Below are 13,853 nucleotides of genomic sequence, written 5' to 3' on the forward strand. Positions count from 1 at the left end.
GTGAACTAATTATTTAACTATTCATGAGTGTGAACTAATTATTTAACTATCCAGCATAAAGTATGCTTTCAGCCTTTTAACCCATCAATTGCAAATAATTATGTGGACTCGGGTCCACCTTGCAAGATAGATCCGAGTCCAGATATTCACAATTTACCTTTTAAAAATTCACAATTTGTATACTACGAACACATAATGTTAACATATATATATATATATATATATATATATATATATATATATATATATATATATATAATTGATTACCTTGTTTTGTATTCACAAGTTCCTTTCAAATATGCAGTCACACAATATTAATATATTAGGATTTGATGACACTGTATTGTATTTACAACTTTCCTTCTACATCTGTTATATATTTTGACTTAGAAACACTATTTAATTATATTTTGAACGTTTATAATTTTAATACTAAAAATACACAATTTATACGTCGTTTAGGACCAAGATTTACCTTGCAAAGTGGACCCTGGTCCATGGTATAACAACTCCCATCAATAATATATATTACCATATTGGAACAATTTTGTTTGAAAAGGCAACCAAGTATATTCTGCTAAGTTTAAGCTGGGCTTCGATCATTTCATGGAGAGAAATATATCACCTAAATTTGGGAGTTCTTTGCCGGTACCTTGTGTTCAAGAACTGGCCAAAGAATCGCCAGAAATAATCATCCCAACACGCTACGTTCGTGAAGATCTGGAGCCTCTGTCACTCGCTGTGAAAGAAATTCCAGTGATCAACATGGCTAAATTGCTTAAAGGAGAAAGCGAGGAGCTTAAGAAGATGGATATTGCAAGCAAAGAATGGGGTTTTTTTCAGGTATGTGTACTGTTGATTATTTACTCTCCTTTAGTTTCAATATCATACTTTTGAAAATAGGTTAGGTCTGTGTTTAGTAACATAGCTCATAAGCTAATTTTGGCTGATATGACTGGCCAATAAGTTTGGTATAATCGGTATAATCATTATACTATAATGGCCTATTGCATTAGCTTATTGGTACAATAAGTCGAAATTTGAAAAGTTGAGAAGAGTAAAGTGTTTGGTTACTTGATTGGCCTTAATTATGAAATGTCCAATTTACCATTGCCATCCATAACATTTATAGGTCAAAGTACCTATGAGATCCCTATATTATAGTATTTTATTTAATTTAGTCCTTATATTTTTATTTTGTTCAATTTAGTCCCTGTACTTTAAAAAGTGGTGCAATTAAGGACAATAGTTAACCGTGGTAATATTACCGTTAACTTATGTTACATGGCGCTGACATCATAATTATATTGTCACATCATGATATTTATAATCCTACTCATATACTACGTATTACTTTATAAATATTTAAAATTAATTATTTTTATCACCAACATATTAAATTTGTATGTCCAAAATAAATAATTAAAACTTTGTTCCTAATGAGATTTGAACACTTGATGTGATTGTAATTATTTATTTTGGACATATTAATGTAATATATTAGTGCTAAAAATAATTACTTTTAAATATTTATAAAAGAATATATAAGTTGGAACATAAATATTTGCAACAATGATATCAACAAGAAATTAGTGTAAGAATTTGTGCTGCAGCTAATAAATCATGGAGTGAGTTCATCATTGGTCGAAAAAGTGAAAACTGAAACAAAAGATTTCTTCCATCTCCCGATGGAAGAGAAGAAGAAGTTTTGGCAAGAGCCAGGAGAACTTCAAGGCTTCGGATCTGCATTTGTGCATTCTCAGGAGCAAAAACTTGACTGGTGTGATTTGTTTTATATTATCACTCTCCCAACATATTTAAGGAAACCAGATTTATTCCCAAATCTCCCTTTGCCGTTCAGGTGTTCCCCTCTTACTTAGCTTTCATCTATCTCTTGAATCTTTTAATTATTAGGCTAATCTGATAGACCATATTTGAAAGTGTTGGGCAGAGGCCGGTATAAGTCAAGTCTAACACCCAGTGGCTAAAGATTATTGGGCGGAGGTCGGTAAAGAGTTTAAAAGGCCAAGTCTAGCACCTAACATTTCGAAAATGTGATGGCGACTTATTTATAAGGAAATAAAATTGTGCCTTTACTACCAGCTATATATAGTTTTTGGCGTAATGGTAAATGCTTATAGTTCTATCAAAGTCAAGTCACAAGAACTTTGCGACTAGCCACAACTATTGGCGTAGTGCTAAGTGCTTAATTTAAACAAGTGATATATCAAGGCTAGTTCACGGGGCCTTCACTACGGATCAATGACTGAAATGTGCAATTTTCAATAGATCATGACAAAAATAGGAAGCTTTTTAAAATGTATAATATTGGGAAAGACTCATTTGGGACATGTGTTTCTTGTCAGAAACGCAAGTCGCAAATGAGTTTTTTAAAAATTCAAAATGAATTTTTTTCGCTAAAATACAAGAAACGGCATGCGTTTCTTGTATAATACGAGAAACAGCTATGATTGAGAAACACATGTGGGTCCCATATGTGTTTCTCGTATTTTAGCGAGAAAAAAAAAGTTCATTTTGAATTTTTGAGAAATACATATGCGACTTGCATTTTTTGTCAGAAACGCATATCCCAAATGAGTTTTTCCTAAAATTTATACATTTTTTAAAAACCTTCTTATTTTTGTCATTGCCTTTTGTTTTCCTCCTATTTCAACCATTTGCCCCCTTCTCTACTAACTACAACTTTTGGCATACTGGTAAATATTTGATTCTAATAGAAACGATGAGTTGTTGGTTAATTACACGCAGAGAAACAGTGGAAATGTACGCAGAGGAATTGAGAAATCTGGCCATGACGCTCATTGATTATTTAGCAAAAGCTGTGGGGATTGAGCAGGAACACGTAAGAGGATTGTTCAATGAAGGGTTGCAGGCTATGAGGATGAATCACTATCCTCGTTGTCCCCAACCAGACAAAGTCATAGGACTTTATCCTCACTCAGATGCTACCGGGCTTACAATCGTGCTCCAACTCAATGAAACCGAAGGTCTCCAGGTCAAGAAAGATGGCATGTGGGTTCCTGTTAAACCTCTCCCAGATGCCTTTATCGTCAATATTGGGGATATGATAGAGGTAATTGAAACTTAGGTCCTATTTGGTAAAATAATTAGCGTATTTATCATATCATTCAATTTTGATTTATTTGATTACTGGTTTAACTTGGTTAAAAAACGTATTTGATTAATTAACTTTTTATAATAACTTATTGCTTTAAAATACTAAAATTTAAAAAAGATACATAAAACAGTTTTTTCAACTAATTTTTTGAGAAAGTTAATTTGTATATAATCAGCTATCTACTAACAGCTAATTTATCAAACATCTTTTTATAATCAATTAATGTTATCAATTGCTCAAAGCCACTAACCCAATCCGCTAACAGTTATTTACCAAACATTCCCTTAATTTCTTGCAAGAGTCCAAAACAGTAGTAATGAAAATTTTCTTGCAATAATTATTTGCTTTGCAGATACTGAGTAATGGGACTTACCACAGTCCTGAGCATCGAGCAGTAGTAAACTCGGAAGAGGAAAGGCTATCCATCGCAACATTTTTTAATCCCAGACTTGACACAGAATTGGGTCCTGCCCCCACTTTGATCACACCACAGAACCCAGCAATGTTCAGAACAGTAGGCGTTGAAGATTATCTCAAAGGCTTATTTGCTGGTCGGCTTGAGCGTAAAGCATACATTGATGTTATGAGGATTGAAATGGAAGAAAGTCCTGACAGTTAATGATGTGATGGAAAGTCAATAAATTAAGCATGAGCTGCTGTACTAGACTACCATATTCTCTAAATTAAAGCTGCTGGACACTTGACTGGCTACAATTAAAGTGCTGGACACAACTATGAGATCTGTTTATCCCTTCAATTAAAAAGTTTATTTCTTAATTAAAAATGGTTATGTTTTATCTATAATTTAATTTTTAAGTTTGGATTAGTGTTTTTAGATTTTTATTATAAATTTGTTATCATATTGATGCTTTCGATGTCATTATATTATGATCAATTGTCTTTAATTTTTTATTTTTGTATTTTTAAAATCATTATTCCCATTATATGATCATGCATAACCAAACATCATGTTAAAGTCAATGTTGATGGTTCAGTCAGCCTCAACTCTTATAGAGCAAGCTGTAGCAGGGTAATTCGGGATAGCACTGGCAGTTGAAACAAGGTTTCATGTATGGCATAGGAAATTACTCTCCGCTAGAAGCTGAAGCCTGGGCGCTATTAAAGGGCATCCAACTTGCCGCATTCATGGGTTTTAGGAAGGTGACTATTGAAAGCGATGCCAGTGATATATATCGTCAGCTACATCAATGATTCCAGATCTCCATTATTCATTGCTGCCCACAATATATTAGAAGCCTGCAAGAAAAAACTGTGTTTCTTTGAGGTGTGGTGTGTAGTTGCAATTAACCGTGAACAGAACCAAGTGGCAGACTCCCTTGCAGATCTTGCCCAGCTCACTAACGGCATTCATATCCTGGCTGCTCACGGGACGAAGTTCTGGGCCTTCTGGAGGATGACTTAGCAGGCATCCTTTCATGGTGTTTTGTAAATAATGTGTTGATTTTATGACTTTTGGACAGTCAACGGCAGGCCAACACTACCGTTAGAATAATGAGAATATGGGAAAAATATAGGAGAAATATATGGAGAAAATATAGGAACTTTGTATTGAAGAGTATTGCTCATGAATAGAGAAAGTTGTCCCCTCTCCTCTGTTTGAGAGGTCTATTTATACATATTTTGGGCCTAGAGCCCTACAAAGAGTAAGAATTCTACACTGCCTCATATTGAGAGTCTTAGTTACATAATAAGACCTAATTCTATTATACTAGAAATAATGAGTCCAATTCTAATTATATTGGAAATAACAGGCCTAATCCTTTGATAAACTCTTGGGTTGTTTTGTCCTGTACGCTCTTCTTGGGCCTCCAAAATCCAGTTGCTTTTCTTGGGCCGGTCCATATAGCCCAGGCCTAGTATGTTATATATCCATCATCCAGTCTCCCACTTTCTTAAGATTTCGCAAAGTCGATATCTTAGGAAAGTATCTCGAGATATTCGCTGATCTGTTACTACTAATAATAATAATAATAATAATAATAATAATAATAATAATAACAATAATAACAATAATAACAATAATAACAATAACAACAATAACAATAATAACAATAATAATAATAATAATAACAACAACAATAACAACAATAACAACAACAACAACAACAATAATAATAATAATAATAATAATAATAATAATAATAATAATAATATGAAAAGGGTATGTTTAAAAGGTTCGCATGCCTGTTGCTTCTGGCTTCTTCGTATAATGTCAGCTTTGTTTATTTGTTTATCATTTTTTTATTTAATTTTTTTTTTGAGCCCTTGCTGATGTATATATACATATGGGTTTACTCACTACACATATTACTGCATGTACATGTCCATATGGCCATTTTTCAAAAGGGGAGATTGATGCTAGACAAGGAAAAGTCAAAGACCTATATTAGTCTATTATTTCCTTAAACCATGTCTTTGCATGTCAGGTATTAGAAATCACCAAAAGTTGACGCCGGAGAGGTTTCTCTGGTGTATCCTCTTATTCTTTTCTTTTCTTTTTAAATAGCCTTTCACCTTCTTCATTCCTCTTAGAGCATCCACACTAGTGGATAATATGGGGATAATGTCATAACAATTATGTTGGGTGGGGTTAATAGCAAATGTGGAGTGGAATTATTTGAGGAGATAATTGTCCTGCAAAACACAAAATAATGTCAGAAAAAAAAAAAAAAAAAACAACAACACATGCTGTGAGCGTTTGCGCACAGCTAAGTGCCACACGGGCGCGTGCACTACACGCGCCCGTGTGGCGCGTCAGGCGCGCTGACAGCGCTGTCAGCGCGCCTGACAAAGCTTTATTTATTTATTTTTTTTTAAAAAAAATCAGTTTTCTATTATTTTTTTTTCTTTTTTTCTTTTTTTCTCTCCCCTCCCACATTCTCTTTCCTAATCACTCTTACATTATCCCCTCATTCTTCCCAATTGATGTGGATGCTCTTATTACTGTCTCTTTCTACTTTTTCTTTCTTAATCCCTCCTTCTGTTGCTTTGACTTCTCCTCTCAGTCGTCGTTCCATAATCACAGCTGTGGGTAAGTTTTTATTTTGCTCGTTTGCTTTACTTCATTTCTGGTTTCCAACTTTTTTTTTTTTTTTTTTTTTTTTTTCTTTAATTTTCCAGTATAGAATTGAAATGTCTGTTTGCTTCTGGACAAGCTACGTTGAACCCATGAATGCACGCATCTGTTGGTTTTCCCTTTTCTTCGGCTCACGAGTTGTGAGTAACATTACTCGTTCTTGAGTCACGACTTGTCTTCCTTCTTCTTTTTGCTTCTCATCATTTTTCTTGCTTCCCTTGATTCAATAACTTTTTTTTTTTATTTTTATTTATAGATACCCCTTCCGTCTCTTCATTTCTCTCTTTGCTTTCTCTCTCTACTCTATTTCTCTCCTTTCTCTCTCTGTACACTCTTCTTCTTGGTTTTGCTCTCTCCTTTCATTTTGTTTTTCTGCTGAACGTCTTAGACTGCCACTGCTTACAGGTGAGTTTGCTTGCTTTTCCTTTTGTTGTTACTGGCTTGCTGTCTGCATCTTTTTTTTTTTTTTTTTTTTTTTTTTTTTGGGTGACCGCAAAGACGGCCGGTCAGCCCTCCTGGCTGGTCGGTTGGTCGCCGTGACCGACCAGTCAGCCCTCCTGGCTGGTCGCTGGTCGGTCGGTCCCTGCAACTGACCTAGCCATTTTTACGGTTGGACTGCTGTAAACATAACATCCATTATATTCTCTCTCTTGTTTTTTTTTTGAAGGTGGTTTTTCTGCCCCTCTCTCTCTCTTTTTTTTTTTTTTTTTTTTTTTGCTACTATGCCCGGTGTAATTTATTCATCTGTCTAGGTCACAACTTATTCCTGACCGTTCTTTTTCCAGGTCCTGGACTATCGCAGTGCTTGAGTGATCAGTGAGAGATTCTTCTAGATCATGATTATCTGGACACGACCGTCGATCTTCAGATGCTAGCTGATCTTTCTAATGTTGACGTATCTTTTGGACAGTTGGATAATATAAGGCCAAGAGCTGATGATAGTGGTTGCCAGGATGGGGCCGAGCAAGGGAATGCTTCCAGTTGTGATCCTGATATGTAGCAAATTTTTTTTTTTGTTTGTACAACTAGATTTTGTAATGGCAATCTCTATCCTGCTTGTTTTGCCTTCCTGTTCCTTTTATGCTCCTTTGTTTTGTGTATGTTATTTCCAGCTTTATCCAGTTCAATTCCATCCATCTAGTATGCCCATCCGCCAAATATGTTTGAGAACGTATCTAGTTCTCAAGTTCACCTCATTCATCCAATATGTCCATCTAACAAATATTTTGAGAACATCGCTCGTACTTAGTCGGTATGTCCATACTCCCATCCGCCAACAATTTTTGAGAACGTTGCCCATTCGCAACAAGTATGCCCGTTCGCCAAATATTTTTGAGAACGTCTCCCATTCTCAGCTAGTATGCCCATCTGCCAAAGATTTTTTTTGAGAACATCTCCCGTTCTCAGCTAGTATGCCCAACCTCCAAAGATTTTTGAGAACGTCTCCCGTTCTTAGTCAATACGCCCAAAAGAGTTTTGAGAACGTCGCCCATTCTCTACCAGTTATGCCCAATCGCCGAATGCTTTTTGAGAACGTCACCCGTTCTCTGTCAGTATGCCACTCCGTCATTGGCTTTTGAGAACGTCTCCCGTTCTCAGCCAGTATCTCATCCGCCAAATATTGTTGAGAACGTCTCCTGTTCTCAATCAGTATGCGCATCCGCCAAATATTTCTAAGAACGTCGCCCGTTCTTAGCTAGTATGCTCATTCGCCAAATATTTCTGAGAACGTCTCCCGTTCTCAGCCAGTATGCTCATCCGCCAAATATTGTTGAGAATGTCTCCCGTTCTTAGCCAGTATGCTCATCCGCCAAATATTGTTGAGAACGTCTCCCGTTCTTAGCCAGTATGCTCATCCGCCAAATATGTTTGAGACTCGCCCGTTCTTAACCAGTATGCTCATCCGCCAAATATTTCTAAGAACGTCTCCCGTTCTCAGCAGTATGCTCATCTACCAAATATTTCTGAGAACGTCTCCTGTTCTCAGATTATGATATCCCATACTCCATTTGACCACTTCCTGACGATCATGCTATATACCCTGCTGTCTCCTAGACTCTGTCCTAGACTTTATACTGACTAGACTTCTCTCCTATAACCCCTAGACTCTACACTAAACCCTTCAGCCGTAACTCCCCGTTATCTTTTAGATTCCCCGTTATCTGATATTGCCAGGTTCTTTACTCCGGTAGTTATATGCATTTGTTTCACTATGATCTGATTACTACTCCATGCGTGACGACCACTGAGGGGTGGGAAGTCTGTCGACTACCGAGTGGTGGGAAGGCGAATCAACCATTGAGAGGTGGGAAGGTCCGTTGACCACCGAGTGGTGGGAAGGTCTGTTGACCACTGGGTGGTGGGATGACCAGCCGACCACTGAGAGGTGAGAAGGTTCGTCGACCACTGAGGGGTGGGAAGAGGAGTCGACCACTTGGAGGTGGGATGGTCCGCCGACTATTGAGTGGTGGGAAGGCGAGTCGACCATTGAGAGGTGGGAAGGTCCGTCGACCACCAAGTGGTGGGAAGGTCTGTTGACCACTGGGTGGTGGGATGACTAGTCAGGAGGACTGGTCTGGATGACCAGTTGAGGTGACCGGTCGAGCCGCGTAGTTTGTCCAAACTAACTGCCAGAATTCAGATTGCATTTGAGGCGGTTTGTTGATGTTGTAAGTAGGTTGTCTCTATTAGTTTGGTTGTTTACTCCGGTGATTTTTATGTATATTAGAGGTCATTGTCATGTGACGCTCATCCTATTGTCTTTTTGTGGTACCTGTCCTAGAGAGTGGCAGGACTACCGGGGTGCGAGTGACCAACAATCTTTTCTCCTTGTTGTGGCTTTTGAATGCATTTACTTCATGTAAAGGGTAGGCGTGGTATATGTTCAGATCGAACTGATGACTTTATTATGATACTATAATATGATAGTCTATTGTACATAGTAACTAACTATGCGAGATTATTTTCACAGCCATTGATAGTGTTTCTTGAACCGCCCTGATTTTCGAATGTGTCTTCTTGGTTTGGATTCGTAGGTCTTGCTTTTCTAGCGGATTATGGGCTTGTGTTTCCAATTTCGGTCTTCCTGTTCCTCGCAGTCGTCGTCTCCCCAACTGGGACTTTCCGGCGAGGGTTCTGTTTTTTGTTCAATAGGGATAGTGTGCCCATCTAGTTGCGTGGATTTCCGTGGCCACTGGTTGGGGCAAGTGGCCAGTCTCCCTCTATGGATGGGATCCTTGGCTGGTTGCGTGGGTTGCCGGGACCACTGGTTGGAGCGAGTGGCTGGTCTCCCTCTATAGATGGTTTCCCCGACTGGCTGTGTGGGTTTCCGCGACCACTGGTTGGAGTGAGTGGCAGGTCTCTTTTTACGGATGGGATCCCCGAATAGTGGCATGGGTTGCCATGACCACTGGTTGGGGCGAGTGACATGTCTTCCTCTATAAATGAGGTTTCCAATCTCCTTCTGCAGAGTGGTGCATTCTTCGGTGATGTGTCCTGTCTTCCGATGGTAACGACAATATTTAGGTCCTGTTGCGGGCGGTTGCATATACAATGATTGATTGATTGGCTGTGAGAGGGGTGGTAGTGGTAGGCTCGTGGTTGATGTATGGCGGGGTAATTTTACCTTGTACGTTGGTCGTGACCCTAGTGCAGGGACCTCTCCGTAACGGTGGTTAATGTGCTCCTTGTGAACACTTGGTTTATTTTTCTTTTCTGACGATTGATCATCTAAACGTGTTTTTATATCCTCGCAAGGCCATTTTTCCTTCCGCTTCCTTTTCTGCCGCAAAGCTTCCTCTACTTTTGCGTATTCATGGGCCAACTGGATGGCCTGAGCGTAGGTCTCGGGTCTTTCCTTTCGCAGGCTAGTGAGTAGATCCACAGACCTTAATGATTCCATGAACAATGTTAGGGCTGTTCGATCGTCCAAATTATTTACTTTCTGCACTTGTTCTTGCCAACGCTTTAGAAATTCTTCCAATGTCTCTGACTTTTGCTGTTGTATTGAAGTTAAGGCCATGAAGTATTTTTTGTTTCTTATGTTTCCTGCAAAGTGTGTTAAAAACTGCTTTGTCAGGGTCTCGAAACAATTGATAGATTGGGGTGGCAGTGACATGAACCAATGTTGCGCTGTTCCACTTAGTGTCGTGAAAAAGGTGTGGCAGCACATAGGATCTCCTGCCCTTATTATCTTCATCCTTGTTCGAAAGTTGTTCAAGTGGTCATCGGGGTCGCCTGTCCCATCGAATGCGGGCATCGCCTGGCATTCAAAGTCTTTTGATGTGTGATATTCTTGGATTTCTATGGAGAATGGGTTGGTGGGCAGCGGAGACCGAGTGGTCGGTCGGTCCTTTCTACCCTCGGTTTCCATCTGGACGTCGGGGGTCTCGCCCCAACTTTCTACCAGGCCATTTGGAGAGCTTTCTCTATTGCGCTCCACGCCTTGCGATTCTCGCGCGCGGGGGCATGCCATCTGAGCAACCCTCGCTCGCCGTTGGGGGTTGAGTCTTGTTTTCCGTCGCGGTCGTTTAACCGTTAGATTCTCTTGTCCTGGTGGTCCGGTGGGGGGTTGTTGGCTCGAAATTCCTAGGCGATCACGGATTGAGACCGTGTGGTGAAGTTCTCTGGGTGATTCCTGCATTCTCTCAAGTGGTATGTCCTTGTTGTTTGCTCTGTCTGAATGATATTGACGAGGGGGGTCCAGTGGGGACTCGCCTCTCAGTATGCAGTCACGTTGCAAGACTCCCAGGAGGTGCTCAGCAGCCTCCATTACAGTGGGAGGAAGTTCAACCGGTTGGGTCTGTGAGACACCAGCGACCGGTGAGCGTGTGCTCGGATGAATTGTCCTCTCTTCTCGAGGATTTTCTAGGTTGATACCTTCCCTTGGGGGCACTGACCGACCGGACACCATGCGAATGCTAGGCCTATAGGGTTTCTCGCAGATCCCGAATGGACCAGCCAGTGCGGGTGTTATGGCGAGTGCTCCCCATGATTAGGGTTTTGATCGTGTGTTTTAGGTTTGAGGGACGAAAGTAAACTTTTCGTATCGATCCCCATGGACGGCACCAATGTTGGTTTTATGACTTTTGGACAGTCAACGGCAGGCCAACACTACCGTTAGAATAACGAGAATATGGGAAAAATATAGGAGAAATATATGGAGAAAATATAGGAACTTTGTATTGAAGAGTATTGCTCGTGAATAGAGAAAGTTGTCCCCTCTCCTCTGTTTGAGAGGTCTATTTATACATATTTTGGGCCTAGAGCCCTACAAAGAGTAAGAATTCTACACTGCCTCATATTGAGAGTCTTAGTTACATAATAAGACATAATTCTATTATACTAGAAATAATGAGTCCAATTCTAATTATATTGGAAATAACATGCCTAATCCTTGATAAACTCTTGGGTTGTTTTGTCCTGTACGCTCTTCTTGGGCCTCCAAAATCCAGTTGCTTTTCTTGGGCCGGTCCATATGGCCCAGGCCTAATATGTTATCCATCATAATGCATCTTGACTTCTTTTGTATATTTAGGTGTTCCCCATCCAAGTAATAAAAAAAAAATATTGACAATCATCCAATTTCACCCTACTACCAAACATGCAAAATATTTTCACCAAAACTCACACCATTACCAAGTATTTAATTCCCACTCCGATTTTGATTACCTTATGCGAACCAAACACACCCATTAAGTAATTGATATCCTAATCAATCGTAGTCAACATTCAACAAGTTACATGCCATATCAAATATATAATTGCAAAAATGCATTTTTAGTCTCTTGATTGTTCCATGATAGTTGTTTTGTTCTATAACTTTTACTGTTGCAATATACTAACCTAACTCTTCAAAAAAAGTTGCAATTTTAACTTTAGCGGAACAAAACTATTAAACTCTATTAAAATTTTATTTAGTAAATAGGTATTTTATAATTTTATTGCATTTATTCTTTATGACTTTTTCTTTTTTAGTATTTCATCTGCAAAATATATAATTGATAACCTTCTTCCTTAAATTTGTCATCTTCAATTGTGGTACATTATCCCTATTTTCCCTACAAAATCCTGTTAAATCAAATTTTTTTTATTTACCAATGAAAAATCAACGCTAAAAAAGATTATAATTTAAAAAGAAACATTTAAAACTACTAAATCACTATGTACTAAATACAATTTTATTACCAGGACTATGTGGTCTAATGGTAATCGGGTTGAACTTCCATTTGGAAGGTTGTAAGTTCGAGCCTCAATGGAGCTAGTAGTATTCAAAAAAAATAAAATTTTATTAGAGTTCATTAATTTTATTGTTTTATGGCTAAAACTGATTTTTTTTTTAAGAGTTAGGGAAATATATTATAATGATAAAAAGTTAAAGACTAAAATAAAAAAATAAAATTTTATTAGAGTTCTGTTGTAATTTCGGCCTATCAACTTGTTAGTTCTCGCGTGATAGTTGTACGGTAACGCATCGATTGTATGTATGAAGAATATTGCAATATGGAATGGAAGAGTAGAGAGAAAAATATAACACAAGAATGTAGAACTTAAGAACACAAGTTCTCTCTTTCATTATGCCTTGAACATGTATATATATATACATCCATATAACCCTTCATTTTCTATAACATAAATAATGGAATAAATATAAGGCAAATGAAAGGTCTTGTGATAATGGCCATAAAAATAATAATATTTATAACACTCCCCCTTGGCCATTATCAAACTATACTCATGCCTCGTTAAAAACCTCGCTAGGAAAACCCAGTGGAAAAAACCTAGACGAGGAAAAGAGTACACGAAGTATGTCAAACAATGTGTTGCACCGGTTGCCTCATTAAAAACCTTAGCCTAAGAAAACCCAGTAGGAAAAAACTTAGCTAAGGAAAAGAGTACGACCATAAGCCTTCCGGGCATAATCTTCAAGATTCTAAGGGTCTTCAGGACTATCCACTCAAGTGCACCAACATCGATTGCCTCATTAAAAACCTTAGCCTAAGAAAACCCCGTGGGGAAAAACTTAGCTAAAGAAAAAAGAGTACAACCAAATGCTTTCGTAGCATAATATTCAGGATTTCAAAAGACCTTCTAGATTGTCCATTCCAGTGTAGCTAGAGGTTGTCGCTCCCCCTGAAGATAACAATATTCTAAGCCTATGCATCCCAATTTTAGGCAGAGACTTAGTGAACATATCTGCAAGATTGTTCACTGGGGTAAACTTTTTCAATAATAATTTTACCACTCTTCTAGAGTTCATGTGTGTAGAAGGACTTAGGTGCAATATGTTTTATAAGGTTCTTCTTAACCAACCTATTACTTGCTTGTGCAACACAATCTTATTTGTCCTCATATGGGACATTGGGGGTAAAAATATAACATAACCAGTTTTGGACTTGGCATCATAGGGATCAAATAAAAGAGCCATTGCCCAAGTAGCCCATCAAAATCACATATTGGTTTCTCACATAAATGTCAAAATCTTTGTACATCGAAGGTGCTGAAGGATATGTTAAATACCATTCCAATTTTCATTGTAGGGTGAAGCACTAAATGTTGCTAGCAATTTCATCGCGAATTCAATATCAGGCCTGATGCGATTATGGAACTTCTAGTTCA

At 38.3% G+C, this 13,853-nt stretch overlaps 1 protein-coding gene across 1 annotated transcript; it reads left to right on the forward strand.

Moving 5' to 3' along the window:
• The first annotated feature begins 530 nt into the window (after positions 1-530).
• Positions 531-3,871, forward strand: LOC109173339 (protein SRG1-like). Its single transcript, XM_019322579.1, has 4 exons — positions 531-843; positions 1,614-1,861; positions 2,770-3,094; positions 3,492-3,871. Exons 1-4 carry the CDS (start codon positions 607-609, stop codon positions 3,756-3,758), a joined length of 1,077 nt encoding a protein of 358 aa, XP_019178124.1. The 5' UTR covers positions 531-606; the 3' UTR covers positions 3,759-3,871.
• The last annotated feature ends 9,982 nt before the right edge of the window (positions 3,872-13,853 follow it).

This window comes from Ipomoea nil, unplaced genomic scaffold (assembly GCF_001879475.1).
Source record: "Ipomoea nil cultivar Tokyo-kokei standard unplaced genomic scaffold, Asagao_1.1 scaffold0480, whole genome shotgun sequence".
NCBI classification, from domain to species: Eukaryota; Viridiplantae; Streptophyta; class Magnoliopsida; order Solanales; family Convolvulaceae; genus Ipomoea; species Ipomoea nil.